Here is a 16,266-nt window from a genome sequence, read left to right on the forward strand (position 1 = left end):
GTTCCTGCTCCAGCTGTGTCTCCTCCACCTCGCCCAGCAGTGTGATTTTCTCATGCACACGTACACGCAAACAGGGAACAAATGGGCAGGGCTCATGGGGAGGAAGCGGGGGCCCTGACAGCTTGAGAGACTATCACAGGAGGATTCTGATGTCCGAGTTGAGGGTGGTCAGCGGATGTGTTTACATCTGAAACAACTTATGCCGAGCTCATACACAACTTTTTTAGTTCACAACAGTCGCAACGTCAGATCGGCAAATACATTTGTTCTGGGTCTTGGACCGGCCGAGTGGCCACACTACAAATCTAACACCTGCCCGATCATTGCGTCGGCACATGTTAGGGAGGCGGGGTAAAAAGAAAAGAGTGAAACAGTTTGTGGGCATGCACACAAGTACGGATTCATGCCGGAGCTAGCTAACTAGCTGTGCAGGAACAACGAGCACATGGAGCATTATCCTAGCTCGGCACAGTGGAACGCAACATCCATCCATCTATCCTTCCATCCATCCATCCATCCATCCATCCATCCATCCATCCATCCATCCATCCATCCATCCATCCATCCATCCATCCATCCATCCATCCATCCATTTTCTATCATTTATCTGGAGTCGGTTTGTGGGGGCAGCAGCGTTCCAAGCAAGTTCCTAAGGTGTTCCCAGCCCATCTGGATGCCTCCTACCGGACATGCCCAGGCCACCTTACCAGTAAGGTGTCCAGGAGACATCCTAACCATATGCCCAAGCCAATTCACATCAGTCTCCTCTCATCAAACGCCACACAACTAGCGGGCCGCCATTTATCCTTAGCTATCCAATGCTACTGGACCAAACTGATCAACAAGAGAACAAATCAACGTTTTGATCAACAAAGACTATAGGGAAAATGAACTTTTGCATCAATCAACAACTTGATAATCCACACAACTAGAATGTGACGAATTACCACTTTGATTATCTGTGTCCTATTGCATTCTGGGAGTGGGAATTAATAAATTTCGGCTTCATCCCGTCAACCCTTTTTCTTTTTGGGTATAATTGTATGTGGAAAGTGAATGTTGTAAATTGTCTCTATGATTTTCCGAAAGGAAAAATTAACAAATAAAAACAAAACAAACAAAACAAAACAAATAACACAACACAACAGCAGACTAAAAACTTTTGCAGGGGTTGTTTCCAACAGCGGGATAATGAGACGTAGATAACGTGAGATAACGTTACTGTGGAATGCACCCGCACTTCTGTCCCGCAAGATATCTTGGGCAGAAAAGAGAGTTAGAATACTTACTGCTAATCTGGGAATGACAAGCGTTTCAGTCAATCATACTATTGGTCAATGCCAAGGAACCAATCATAGGAGGACATAGGACATGCCACACTACAGTATGTGGCAAGACAAACAAGCAAACATTCTGACATTTTCAGTGTCATGGTCGTGAAGCATTCCATAGACCAGACAACCAGTCGTTGAGTATGTCACATACACACTACACAGGCTATTACACATTCAACTCAAAACCAGCCACAACAGTGAACATTTGTCTGTTGGGTCAAAATCAGGCTACATTCATGTAGTCTGACCTTGGCATTATAGGATAACACTTTTAGTTTGAATCCACCACTGTTGTATGCAAGTAAAGTACACTGGTACGTGTAGTGTTGGGCAGTAGCAGCATTACAAGTTGTGTCGTTACTAGGGATGTAACGATATCCAGACATCACGATACGATAAATATCACGATATTGTGGGGAGTTAGGCGATATTAAAAAAACTCACGATATTGTAAAAAGAAAAAAAAGAAAAAAAGGTCCCCATTTGAAAAAACAAGCACTTTGTTTTTGTACATAATTACTAGCAATGACAATGAACTGGGCTTGTCTATGTTTGGGTTGCTGGTATGACTGATTTATGGGAGTGATAACTGCAGCAGTGGCCAAAACATTCCTAATTAAAATTAAAGTGCACTATTAAACTAACCACTAGGGGGTGCTAGAACTACACATAAGGAATTACACAAATGGTGGTCCGTCATTCGTCAGTGCCTTTGGCCCATTTTTTTCCCAGCCGACCCAACCTGTAATTGTTGGCTTTTGATTTTACCCACTTCGTCACCGCTATTAGGACTGACCAACAAAGGTCTATTCAGCATTTGTATGTGCCCAAACTGGATGTAATTACGTGACCCAAGTAATTGTTTGCAAAATATTCTTGAACTAAATAATTTCATGGTTTCATCCAATTTTAACACAATCCCACAACCATAAAGGTTGCAAATAAATCCATCCATCCGCCTATCCATTATCTGAACCGAATATCCTAGGGTCGCGGGCGTGCTGAAGCCTATACAGGAGTAGTCACTCTCACACATATATTCAAAGCAGTCTTCTTAAGCAACACACAAACAAACAAATGCGAGACACTCAGCGCGTGCTTCCGTCAGTCATGAGCAAAATAGGCGTCCGTCTGTGAAATTTACATTGTACTAAGCCGGTGAGTGACAATTACATTGATGGACGAAAACCCAATAAGGGGGAAGCATCGTACAGAGTCCATTGACCGTCATCTCCCAACCAGTTATTTGGAATGTTCTTTGTAATTAAAAAATAAATAAATAAATCATTGGACAGGAAAGCTGTGCCCCAGAAAAAAAAAGACTTTTTCTTCAGAAAGAAAAAGGGAATCATGTGCATGTGCCTTATAAGAGGTATAGAAGATGATAGGATGGATGGATTGGCTGATGGGGAAAATTGAAGATTAGGGGGAGACCTTACAATACAAAACAATGGTCCACTTATTTTTTCCTTTTCTATAGTGTATACACATTGCTCCCATTCTATAGCTGATGTTGCAGCCTTTTGCTAAAGTCACGGAAATATACTTTTTGTCCTATTTAAACTACATTCACTTAACTGTGTTTATTAGACATGCAAGTAAAGCTGGAATGAGTTGGAAAATTTATTTTTCTGCAGATCAACATGCTGCTGAACTTTAAGAAGGAGATGCAGGAGTGCCCCTGTCCCGAATATATCCGAGAACAGCTGCTTGACTTCCATGAGGACCTCATGAAACACTGTGGTAAAATTATTTCAAAATACAGTCGACCAAACCTTTGCTGTGTAGAAACTGTTTAATTAATCAGCATCTTCAATCCACGATTATTTAATTTGTATTCTAAGACTATTAATTATTTGTGTGTAGCTAATAGGACCCCTATTAACTACACACAAATGACTTCAGATTTTTTTTATGTCAACAGTGATGAAAGTTGCGTTTATGTTGACTAGTTACTATAACGTCATTAATATTTTTTCAGTACAGTAAAAATTATAGGAGGAGAGAGTAATTTGCTGTTATCTATATTCACTGACAATGGATAGCTCATACACTGAATTAACACAGAATGAACATTACTTTTATGTTGTACTATGGATGTTTTATTTGGACAGCACTTTGAATTGCATTTTTATGTATGAAAAAGTTTGACGTGATTTGATGGGAGCAGAAGAGTTCCAAAAAAAATCCTGCTGAGACTTAACTTTTTTTCCCTTCACTGATTTTCCCTCACTAAATAATATAGCGCATCTAAAAAACAAGTTAAATCAATCAAGGTGACAGACTTGTTTCATTCAGCAAACTCATCTGATGCTGCAAGTGGCTCTGCCTCCTCAAGGCAAAAATGAGTGATTAGCGACTAGTTGACGCAATGCTCTAAACATCATTGCTGAGTTGTAAAATAGACAAATCTACTAGTTTGTACAACTCCTACAATTATTGTCTGTAATATCACTGTTCCCTCAGGTATAGAGTTAACAGAAGATGGCTCTTTAGACGGAGACAGCAATTTCACCATTCGGGGTCGACTGATGTCGTTAGTGGAAAAAGTGTCTTACCTGAAGGACAAGATTGTCAACCCACCAAAGGAAAAAATGGATAGAAAGCCAAGTAAGTTTTTCATAGCCTAAGATCTATACTAGTCACGATGAGGAGCGGATAACTCACTTATTTGTTGTTTCCGTGCTCATGCAAAAGCCCTTTGCTCGCCATATACCGTCCCTATTGCCCTCAAATAGCAGGGGGACATTGTATCTGTTCTTAAGTAGCCTATTTATTTTTCTGACAGTTATTTTTTTTTATTCTACTCCTTGTATTTGAAAACAGATATCTGTACTTTCTACTCCTTACTTTGTAAAAATGTGCTGGTTACCGCCAAATCCCATAAATAATTCGCAGCTGTGTATAATACCCCAAAAATGACCCTTAACTCATTCACTCCTGGCCATTTTTACTGAAGCAACCACCTTCGCTGCAAATCCTGTTTTACTGGATTTTGACTGATTTGGCAAGTCCCACAGAATATTGTGTTCAATTGGTATGAAAACCTGGAACCTACCAAAAGAAAGATTAGAGTCTCTTTTTTCATCAGGAAAAAAGTATATTTGTATCTGTTTCCGTTTTGCAGCAATTAGCATTCAAAAATATAGCTACATTTCATCATTATTCACATTCCTGTTGAAAACACTGGCAAAAAGACCTTGGTCCTGGTTGATCTCTTATACTGCGCTGCCACCTGATAGCGTTTTTTTTGTAATAACTACCATTGCTTTAAGCCACCTCTTCATGTCAGAAGCTGCATCAAAGCCTTATGTTTGCTCTTGTATAAAAAATCATAAGCAACGTATAAAAACACGAACAACATATCAATACGTTTTTGAGAGTAAAGGACAAATATATATATATATATATATATATATATATATATATATATATATATATATATATATATAATGTGTGTGTGTATATATATGTGTGTTAATTTTGAAAATACATTTTAATTTAGTTTTAGTTATCGTCTTTTGACTAAAACGTATTTAAAAAAATTGTCATAATTTAGTCATCTGATTGTATTTTAGTTTTAATCCAATTTTGTCGACGAAAATAAAGAGCAATTTTAGTCGACTAAATTGACAGTTTAGTCAATATTTCCCTTTAGCATACAGTTCAACAATAATTATAACACTCCTTTTTGTAACTAGTTTAACACGCAAGACACATTTAATACAACAATGTCTTTATTGTTTCAATAAAACATGTTGAACTGACAATAATATAACTTAAGTTTTCACCTAAATAAAAAAAAGTGCATAATTGCTTGAGATTAATCTTACAGCTGCACAATGAAAACATAAAACGTAAACATGTTTGAACATTAAATAAAGTGCAGTGAACACTGAACAGTTTCTGAGTGGTTATTTTCTCTTACCTGCGTTTCATCCCTTCTGATTGGATTGTGTGAATTTTTGTCACTGTGTTGTTTTCATTTTCAGATTAGTCATTGACGAAATTGTCAGTCAATTTTAGTTATCGTCTTAAAGAATGGCTTCTATTTAAGTTTTCGTTAAATTTTTGTATGAATAATTTTTTCGTAGACACCATCTCCCCACCATTTGATTCTAGAACATTTCAATTGTTTTCAAGGACAGCCGGTTGGGGATAAAATATGCATTCTTTGGAAGAAGTAATTATTGTGTAATCATCTTGCTGTTGAAAAGCAAACTAATATGTTTAGCTTTTTACAAAAAGGACTCAAGTTGCCGAACTCCGCCCAGCAATGGGTAAAATGTGTTATTACCAGTATGCCAATTTGGTGCGCCAGCGTGTGAATGTTGCCTGTCGACACGAAATATAAAATATATAGAATACTAGAAAATACAACAAGTTATTTTAGCATGATAGAGGAACTGATAGGCTTAATTCGTATAGCGTCATCTCTACTAGTAGTGGCTTGGGTAAAAATGTCTTTTTTATTTTAATTTTTTACCAAAAAAGTTGCATACTACAGCTTTAAGTAAAGGGGTTGAACCAGTTCTTCTACTTTTAGCAGTCCTTTTTTTTTTTTAAACACAATTAGCTATACTTATGTCTTAGTACAGTATGTGTGAACTTTTGCCACCATAATAAACTTAATTAAATTAACTTGAAATATTATTTTCTGTCAAGTTTTACTTACTTTCAAGACAAAGAAGGCACCTAAAATAATGCAATAGATTTAGCATCAAACGTGTACATGTAACAATGTTCTTTGAGGACATATTCATGACCTCAATGCCACAATGGCACTATATGGCGATATTCATGAGTCGTTTACGCTACTCTCAACCTGTGTGTATAAAATGAAGTTTCAAGATATCAATAATGTTTTGCTCATTCAAATATTAGCATTCAGCTATTCAGCATTTCCACACAATTTCTTCATAAATTGCTCTTTGTCTAGTCTGCTGGTAAGATTGTATCCATTTTTCTCCATCTGTCTCTTCAGGTACATTACAGCAGTTGATTTCAGAGACGATGGTTCGCTGGGCTCAGGAGTCAGTAATTGAGGATCCAGAGCTCGTCAAAGCCATGTTTGTGCTGTTGCACCGACAGTATGACGGCATTGGAGGACAGGTTATGTTCTGTTTTTATTCATTTTTATTTATGACCATTGCAATTTACATATATATATATATATATATATATATATATATATATATATATATATATATATATACACAGTAATTATATATATATATATATATATATATATATATATATATATATATATATACAGTAATTATATAGATAGATAGATAGATAGTTTGGACAAAAATGTCGATTTTGAGATTTCTCCACAAATAGCCTCCTTAAGGTCTCTAGTTTCATTTTCCAGCAGCGCAAAAGTTAAAATTGTAATAGAAGTGTATGAAAATAAGCAATAATTAGAACAAGTGCATCTAGCCAACATGTTGTTTTTAGCCGACGTTATCTAGCAGCGCGTCTCGAATAACTTTTGGACCATCATAACATTTTCATTTTTTTTATGTGACCAAATGCATTTGAGACATAACATCCATAAGTTATCAATAAACTTACTTGTCACAAGCCACATCAAATGGCAAATAATCTTTTAATTCACACAAAATTATTAAATCAAATTTCCCACTGCGGTAAAATGACTTCATTTAAACAAGAAAAACATCACGAGGAGCAACAATAAAACCAAACTTTGGCTGATGCCTCAGAAGATGAATTGGAAGCTCAATGTGATCATCTAATTTGAGGCTGTTTTCATCTGTTGAGAGGTAAAACTTCGTTTTAAAGAGTTCAAATCTTGGATGATGGCCTTATCGGCTATTGGAATTGCTCTTCCACTGATATGTTAACAGTTCCTGGAAATTTGGGGTCGATAAAATCGGAAAATCCTGCCAACATTAAAATTGCTGTAACTTTGTCAATTTTTGAGGTACGTTCATGTATTATGTGTCATTTTAAAATGAATTAATTCTAAAATAGGAACATAGAATATATACATATATGAATATAGAATATATGAATATCTCAATTTTGATTTTTTTTGACACGAGGACCCTTTTGTCGGTCACATATGTCACACATCATTTGGACAAAAATGTCAGTTTTGAAATTTCTCCAAAAATAACCCCCTTAAGGTCTCTATTTTAATTTCCCAGCAGTCTAAAAGTTAAAAGTTTGGTCAAATAAGTGACAAATAAGTGATTTTGTAGACAATGTATGTCATAACTAGGGTGTGGTTTTAGCTGAGCTGCTAGCTAGCGACGTGTCTCAGGCACCTGTTCCAAAACAAACATGTGATCGCCTCTAACATCATTCACAAAGGATTTATATAAATAGACATAACAACCAATATAGGTGGCAAACACCATAATGTGTCCCTCAGCACGAAATCGAACAGAAGCCAGACACACGTACACACGTGTTGAATAACAAGATGTACATTTATGCAGCATGGCTGTACAAGCTCTTCATGTGATCCAAACATTGCCGAACAATCCAAATATAGTTAATTGTCAGTTCCAGCATCTCTTTCTTTAACAAGCGATTGTTTTCATTTTAATTATATACTGTCATTTATGCACTTTAAAGCAAGTTAAGTCTCGAGGCCTGATTTTGTGAAAAAGCATCATATATATATTTTTTTAATGATCAACAATTTTTAGCTTCTCTAATAACCTGGATCCACAAAACCACGACAATGACAGCAGTTTTTTGAGGAGGAAAACCTAGTCAAAATAAGTGGTCCAAATTGTATTTTACAACAAATTAGTACATGTTAGTTCAGGGGTAGGAAAGTTTGGCCCAAGAGAGCCGCAGTCCTGCATGTTTTTGATGTCTCCCTCCTCGAACACAGCTGAGACCTCCTGCAGAACGTAATTATGAGCTGAAGATTTGAAACACCTGGGTTGCAACAGGCAGGAGACACCGAACACATGCAGGACCGAACTTACCTATCCCTGTGTCCATGGGGAGTATTTACATGTATTTCACTTGAGAATGCAAGTGATAGCAGACACGCCATGAACCTTGATTTACAAGTGTGTGCGTGCACACACTCATGTCCTTTTTTTTTCCTTTGCAAAGCATTGGACTATGTTGTGCTCTACATCATCAGAAAGATCCATCTTTTTCCTCATTTTGCATGAAAAAATGTGACTTACTCAATAATGTGGACCAATCTTGTTAAGGAAATTATCTTTAATTAGACTTAGCTGGGATGATTGAACCTGTTTGAGGTTTATGTCAGTGATTTAGATACGAGGATAAACATACAGCATTGCAAAACTTTCAATTACATTTAAATGTTTAACTTCATTCTTGCATGCATTGTAATTTGGAACACAGTAGTCTAAACAAGATTGTGTCATGAGGGAACGTGAGTGGATAAGAGATGGTGGAATTGCAGTGAAGTACAATGCGTGGTTCTTTTATTAACCATAGTGAGAAAGGTGAGCAGACAATCATGACTGTACGGGACGTGAGTGGACTGGTTGCCATGACTGGGACGAGCGTGTCGTGACCTGATTTGCCTTGACTTGCTGTGGAGTGACGACTTTGTTAGCTGTGACGAGGACAACTTGGTGTGACGAGGATGACTTGGTTAGCTGTGACAATGACGACTTGTTTGGCTGTGGCGATGACTTGGCTGTGGCGATGACTTGGCGGTGACGAAGGCTACTTGGCGGTGACAATGGCTACTTGGCAGTGACAAAGACGACTTGGCTGTGACGAAGACTTGACGCATGAGAGGAGGAAGGGAAGACACACATGTGGACGTGGTTAGACATAACGATACAAGGGAAGAAACCAGGAGGACAAGACAAAAAACACCAACCACAGACAAAAACAACAAGAACACCCATAACAAACAAATATCCAACCCCCACAGAACCGAAACATGAGATTCTCCCTGATATTGTCATTGATGTGAAATTTATAGTATTACTCAAGGGTGTGTGCCTTCTCTTTCTTTCTAGATTCGGGCTCTTCCCAAGACTTACACAATAAACTCTGTATCAATCGAGGACACAATCAACCTGCTTGCTGCTCTTGGTCAGATAAGGTCATTGCTGAGTGTGCGAATGGGAAGAGAGGAGGAGAAGCTGATGATAAGGGGACTGGGGTGAGAAAATGCTCCTCTTCATGTTCCTAAAACCATCTTTGGATTTGGAAAACAATATTTTCAATTGACAACTTAACCTATTCCATTTGTGGCCTTTTTCAACCTGGATATCTGAAGGAAGCAAGTGTTCATATTTGAATGGAAAGAAAGAGCAAAAAGTATAACAACATGAATATTTTCTTCTGCAGTGATATTATGAACAACAAAGTGTTTTACCAGCATCCTAACTTGATGAGAGCTCTGGGGATGCATGAGACTGTCATGGAGGTCATGGTGAACGTACTCAGTGGAGGAGTTTCTAAGGTATGGAGGGCTGCTTGAAATCAGGTGCCTTGTGCATTCATTTTCGTTTAATCAACATTCTTGTTACACAAGTATTAAAAGATAAATGTTAACCAACACAGACAAAACTCTGTCTTAAATTTAATTTTAGGTAGAGTAAGACTAGGGATGTAACAATAACTTAAATATTGTGATGTTAAAATAGTCATGATATTGCTGTTGTCATGTCATTATATTACAAGCAGCACATCTGTTAAAAAGGCAAAGTTGTATTCCATTTGTTCAGTTTTAGCACCCTGTGGTGGTTAGTTTATTAGTGCGGTTTAATTTTAATTAGGAATGTTTTGACCACAGGTTATCACTCCCATTAATCAGTCTTACCAGCAAATGTTTTAACATCTCCATCAAAAAACATTACTTTTTGCCCACTTCAGTCGAATACAGCATTGTGAACTACATAGACCAATATACTTGGCGCCGCTAAGCCAATATGAGCGCAAGAATAATATGTGACATAGACTGGCTAAGCCTATTTCTTTGTACTGACACATCTGTGAATATAAAGTTGTTTTGAGTAACAGTGTTAACTTTTTATTTGTCTTTAATTTAATCACACTTGAAACATGGAGCATACAATTGACATTTGTGGTAGAAATTCAGCCCTGCACACGATTCATCACACACGTCAATGACACGACATCTTTTTCAATGAAATGAAGATATCGGGGAGCCCCCAAAATATTTCTACCTCTTCTAACCTCGCTACTCTGGCGTTATGAGATGGGGAAAAAAATGAGTTCTACAGGTTTCTGCTCTGATTGTAAACACTGACGCTCGAGGAAGCCAAGGACAGCAGCCAAACATGAGCGAGCGTGAAAACAGTCCACCAATCGTGAACGGGCGTTCGCACGGTTCAATTTGCATAATTTATGCAGGCAAGACGCATGAGTCCAACACCTAACACGTCCGCGAAAGGAGTCCACTTGTCCACCAATCAATAGCCCGCGTTGGCACAGCTAAATTTGTATATGGCACTGATAAAGGTCGCTTGCCTTGGCATCTTGGCTGGAGGGAAAACGTTGCATCAGGGCCATGTTAATTTCCGTAAACTCTGCAACGTGACCTTGTTTGTTTTGGGTGCACATCACTCGACTCTTTCGAATTTGTTTTTGTAATGTGAACAGTCCACAAAAAGATCGGATTTAACAAAAAATCTGAATTGGGCATTACGCCCTGCATTGTGAACGTAGCCTTTTTTAAACAAATATCATGAGTTTTTGATAGCCTGGAGACTCATCGCTGTAACCAGCGGATGAGTCTCGTCACTGTCGGCATCCATATCGTGACAGTGAAAAGATCCAATCAGTGAAGAGCGGACATGATGTCATAAAAGCTAAGACGTATGTGTGGAAGAGTAGTAAAGACACGGATGTGCATATGAAATATATAATATTCATATGTAAGTCAATGAGTAAACATTAGCGATGCGCGGATACAGAGTCAATTCAACATGGCTACTTGAAGAGATACAGTAGTAAATGACTTACGACATTGCAGTAAAAACTTGATAATTCGTGTGATGATAAACTTCCGGCGCCGAAAAGTGACTTTGCTCACGAAGAATACGTCACAGCAAATAAACAAATTTTATTTGCCTGGCCATTCGAGCAGGGTCAAGTCATGGTCAAGAAAGTGGGTGTATCGCCAACCTCCCAATATTGTGATAATTATTGTATATTGTGAGGTCCATCAGTGATATTTATTGTATTGTGATGTTTGGATTACATCCCTATGTAAAACTAGATTGTTTAGTTTGGCCAGCAGTGTTAGGTGTGATCCTGTGAGAATCCTAATAACGACAAAATATAAATCAATTAACTAATCATGAAGAATTATTTTGACTGTGGAGAATTGATTGTTGATTAATTCCACCTTGAAACAATGGCAAAGCGCAAAGTGGAGTGCAGTGTTTTGCTGCAACCAGCAGAGGCACTGTTGATTCTATCTCTCCTAAAAAGAAAAAAGAAAAGAAAAAAGAAAAAATTACATTAGCTTTGGGAAGTTGATCTACACTCATGCTTTGACTCCTCTGGACAGCATTAATCTGCTCAATACAACATATGTAAACAGAGTTCAGAACATTCAGAGTTGATCTCCTTTTACAACGATTTTTTTTAAAATTACACAGTGTATGTTAGTCAGCACAGGTTTATATCTAGAACACGTTAACAAAAACCACAGCTGTAACAAAGTGCTGCACATAATATGAAAACATAAATAAATAAATAAATAAATATCATTTTATTTGGAAATTAAAATATATAAGAAGAGTCCCCTTCCCATTGGCATTTCGCTGACAGAGGTGTGCAGGGTTTTATTTCCTATTTTTGGAAATAGCAATATCTTATATTTGGGTTTGTTTTACAGGAAATCGCCTTTCCTAAAATGGTGGCCAACTGTTGTCGTTTTCTTTGTTACTTCTGTCGAATCAGCCGTCAAAACCAGAAAGCCATGTTTGACCATCTCAGCTACTTGCTGGGGAACAGCAGCGTAGGCCTTGGTGAGTGACTGTGATTGTAAGTTGTAGTTTGCGACTAAGCTTGACATCACGGCAGGCATAGTGAGTAACTTTATTCCCAAAAAGATCAAACAAAAGGTGCTACTGGCGAGTAAGTACAGTATGTGCAAACAAAGTACAAAAAAGAAAAATTCTTAACTCCTACTAAAAAAGAGCTACTGTGTACAGTAGGGTACTTATATTTAAACAATGTACAAAAATAAAAGATCAATAAACGCAAAATGATACTGAAGAGAAAATAGTGAAATATGAAGCACAAAAGAAACAGCTACTGAACAAGAAAGGAGTAGAGCAAGTATACCAAGAAAACGCAAAAACTTACGAGTGTAAACAAAACGAATAAACATCCAACCTGAAGCAGTATCCAATATTTGTGCAAGACAGAGTGTAGCACAGAAACGGAAAGTAAGTCAAAGGAACGATCTGGCGTTTTCCTTGTGTATCTACGGAGCTTGAAAATGGGAGCTGATTACTGTAGCTCCCCGATGCACACCTCCTTGCTTAACTCCTCTATGCGCCAACATGGAGAACAAAGAAAAAAAAAGTAAAGCCAACTGACAGGAGATACAAACAAAACACAACTCTGTGGTTTATGACAGTAATCCCTACCTCCCCAGCGGTCACCTCCAGGCAGCCTACTCTGCTTGTCAAGATGATGAACAGAGGGGACAGAAACTTTCAGCTGATGGTAATGGAACAAGGGGAGCTGGAAACTATCATGAATGCAGACAATCTGTGTTACAACAGATGAGGGATGTCCAAGGAAGGTGTGTTGACGAGGAAGCAGGATCTTTATGGCATACTCAACATATGGCTGCCTCCAGGTATTGATTGGTTGGCTAGTATCCCGATGAGAAGCTAACAGGAACGCCCGTGGAAATGCATTTCTGACTATAAAAGTGAAGTGGGAACCATTGTCTGAGATCACGTCACAGGGAACACCATGGACTCAAAACACGTGGCATTCTAGGAGCTCTGCAGACTAACAGGGGAGTGAGCTTGGACAAGGCAATTAAACACATTATTTTCCAACAGTTGTCCACAATTGTAAGGTTGACTGTATTTCCTCTCAAAGGCCAGTAAAAAAAAAGACAAAATCTGAGGTGATGTGGGACCATGGCTATAATTAGATGGGAAGAGGGTGAAAAAGACCAACAGAAACCCAATGTTGATGGTGCCTTTTTGCGGGTACAGACACTGCAGCAATAGATTCCTGCAATAGATTTCTTTGCATCTGGAAGGATGGTAGACTCCCAAAAGTGTTGTTGCCAGATCCAGACATTCTTAGATCCATGTAAAACCTCTGCTCAAAGATCCTATAGTCAACTATGAGTTTAGCCACCGGTGTATCCTCTTCTACACTTCCCATTGAAGCACCCTCACAACTTTGGCCACAGGAATCATATAGTCTTAGACATGGTATCATGGTGTTGAATGAAGTCTGGAGAGAGTATTGGGCAGAACATTGTCGGATCAGACGGTGGGCAAGGGCGAAGTCGATCGAATCCAGTGAAGAAAAGAGCCCACAGTGACTGATGAGAATTGAGTCTGTGGTGGAGCACATGTAGGAGAGGTTCTTGTGGTTCCTCCAGACAAAGAGTGGGTGAGTAGGACCCTCCAACCAATTCCTCCACTCCTGAAGAGCCAAAACAACAGCCAGTAACTCATGGTTACTAAAGACTGGGAGATTATTACTGGGAGCTGTGCTATTGGGCTAGTAAATCATGCAGTGTGGTGGAGCCATATGACTTATTATGCCAGAACAATTTTACTGCAAAGTGTAGTGTAATTTTGATCGTTGTGTTATTTAGACACCTAGGAATTGTTTCATATTGTGGAAAAAAAATGTGTTATATATCGCCAATCAACACTTATCTTCGTAGACAACACACAAGAGTTCGGCCATGAAAACTGGCACCCCTTGATTTTTGTGCAGGTGCAAGCCTTGTTTATCGCATTGGTGAATTGAGCAGACCATGCTGCACAATGCTCGCTGTTCCGGCGGGCTGAGAACATTTTCTTTAAAACATTATTTTATGCGTGTGTACAGCACGTGTTACGTCACGATGATCACGTGATTGTCCAAAAATGGCAGTTACTGTACCTAATGCAAATATATCCCTAAGAAGTACTATAAAATCGTAATCACTAAACGTAAATTGACAAAAAATTTCAGGAAAGAGTTTAAATAAACCATTTCACAGAATAGCTGGTTAATTTTTAATAAACAGAGTCTTGCTTTAACACACGCCTCGCCTGCGCACCTTACAATTTGGAGGCTTAAAGTAGATAACATTTTATGCCTGCTGGAAGCAGGTCTAAGTTGTGGCATAGGTGGTGCAACAGTGGTTGAACATGAGCGCACTGAATTTAAAGGAAATTAGTGGGTCCTTCTCCTTTGGCCAGGAAGCATTTCGGTTCACGCCCACAATGGCGCAAATGTCAAAAAAATAAACAAGTATTCCTAACTGCATGTGTTTGCAAAAATATGAAAAGACATAATACGTACTGTGACCTGCACTGGGCACGAAGAAAGGGCTCCTGGTATAAATATATTTGGTGGACAATTTTAGACACCTTGTGGATCTCAATACATTGTGCAGGCTTATCAATGTATATTCATTATTAATAAAACAAATGTACGAAAATGTCATTAAATTATTGGATATAATTAAACATTACAATATTTACACAGTTCATAATATATAATATATAGTAGCTTTTTTTGTAATCAGATTTCAAGCATTTGCATGTGTATTGTTTTTTATTATTTTTTTCATCTTTTTTTTCCCAGAATTTTGGACACAATTTAGTATCCTTAGATGTTTCACTGCATATTTTATTTATATTTGAAGAAATACAGTAAATGGTTGTGTCTATGATGTATGTACTAACCTGTGTTCTCCTCAGCATCTCCATCGATGCGAGGAGCCACCCCTCTTGATGTGGCTGCAGCATCAGTGATGGATAACAACGAGTTGGCCCTTGCTTTGAGAGAGCCGGATTTGGAGAAGGTGAAGTTCATCATATGTATAATTAGGATTAGAATGTGTACCCTCACACGTGTGGATTTGCCAGAGAAATGTTTAACTCACTTAGTTAATGTACATACTGTGTTGGGGTTTTGAAACCATCATCATACAATTGACAATTACTGAAAGGTCCCATGCCGTTTAAAAAAAATTTGCGCTGACTCGATCACTGTTCTGCTCAATTTGAATATGGGAATCAGCTTTGCTCTTATTGCGAGTTAGTGATAACTTGAGTGTGGCAGCCATGTTGGGTCCCACCACATTGGGCATTATGGTACATAACGATATTATACATTACATTACATATATTTTTATGGAAATGGTCATCTGTATACCCAAACGATAATTGTATTATGCTGAAAGACAAAAATGTTTTCCTCTTGTAATGTTAGCAGTACTTCCGGTTTCCCGCCAGCAGCGTGCCTCCTTGAAATGTACAGCAAGGAACAAATTTCAGCGACACGCCGGGAAACCTTATGAATGAATGTGCAATATCGATTCTGACACCTCCTTATTAATACGTGTATTGCAAAGAGGCCCGCAACGATATATTGCCGTATCGATTTTTTTTGAGCACACCCCTAGAATAAAATGGATTTTGATGCGTATGTGTTTATTTTTGTTGATCAGTATAAATACATTCTATTATTTGTCTTTTCAGGTGGTTCAGTATCTGGCTGGCTGTGGGCTGCAGAGTTGCATGATGTTGGTGTCTAAAGGATATCCTGACATTGGCTGGAACCCTGTAGAAGGAGAACGCTACCTTGATTTCTTGCGTTTTGCTGTATTTTGCAATGGTAAACATTTTGTGATTATTTATTTATGCACCATTGTTTTTCTCTTCTTTCTTAACTCATTCAATCCCCAAAACATAGAAATATGTATTTTTTAATACTTTGT

General features: G+C 38.1%; 1 protein-coding gene across 1 annotated transcript in view; it reads left to right on the forward strand.

The window, feature by feature from the left end:
- ryr2a (ryanodine receptor 2a (cardiac)) overlaps nucleotides 1-16,266 on the forward strand; it is a 221,846-nt gene that overhangs the window by 108,533 nt on the left and 97,047 nt on the right. The window contains exons 41-48 of the mRNA XM_086065047.1: nucleotides 2,972-3,077; nucleotides 3,801-3,944; nucleotides 6,319-6,446; nucleotides 9,329-9,474; nucleotides 9,663-9,777; nucleotides 12,184-12,316; nucleotides 15,245-15,348; nucleotides 16,028-16,163. Coding sequence (XP_085921173.1) covers nucleotides 2,972-3,077; nucleotides 3,801-3,944; nucleotides 6,319-6,446; nucleotides 9,329-9,474; nucleotides 9,663-9,777; nucleotides 12,184-12,316; nucleotides 15,245-15,348; nucleotides 16,028-16,163 — 1,012 coding nt within the window. The remainder of the gene's footprint in view (nucleotides 1-2,971; nucleotides 3,078-3,800; nucleotides 3,945-6,318; nucleotides 6,447-9,328; nucleotides 9,475-9,662; nucleotides 9,778-12,183; nucleotides 12,317-15,244; nucleotides 15,349-16,027; nucleotides 16,164-16,266) is intronic.

Source organism: Leptonotus elevatus, chromosome 20 (assembly GCF_054856555.1).
Source record: "Leptonotus elevatus isolate MCC_2025b chromosome 20, RoL_Lele_1.0, whole genome shotgun sequence".
Taxonomy (NCBI): domain Eukaryota; kingdom Metazoa; phylum Chordata; class Actinopteri; order Syngnathiformes; family Syngnathidae; genus Leptonotus; species Leptonotus elevatus.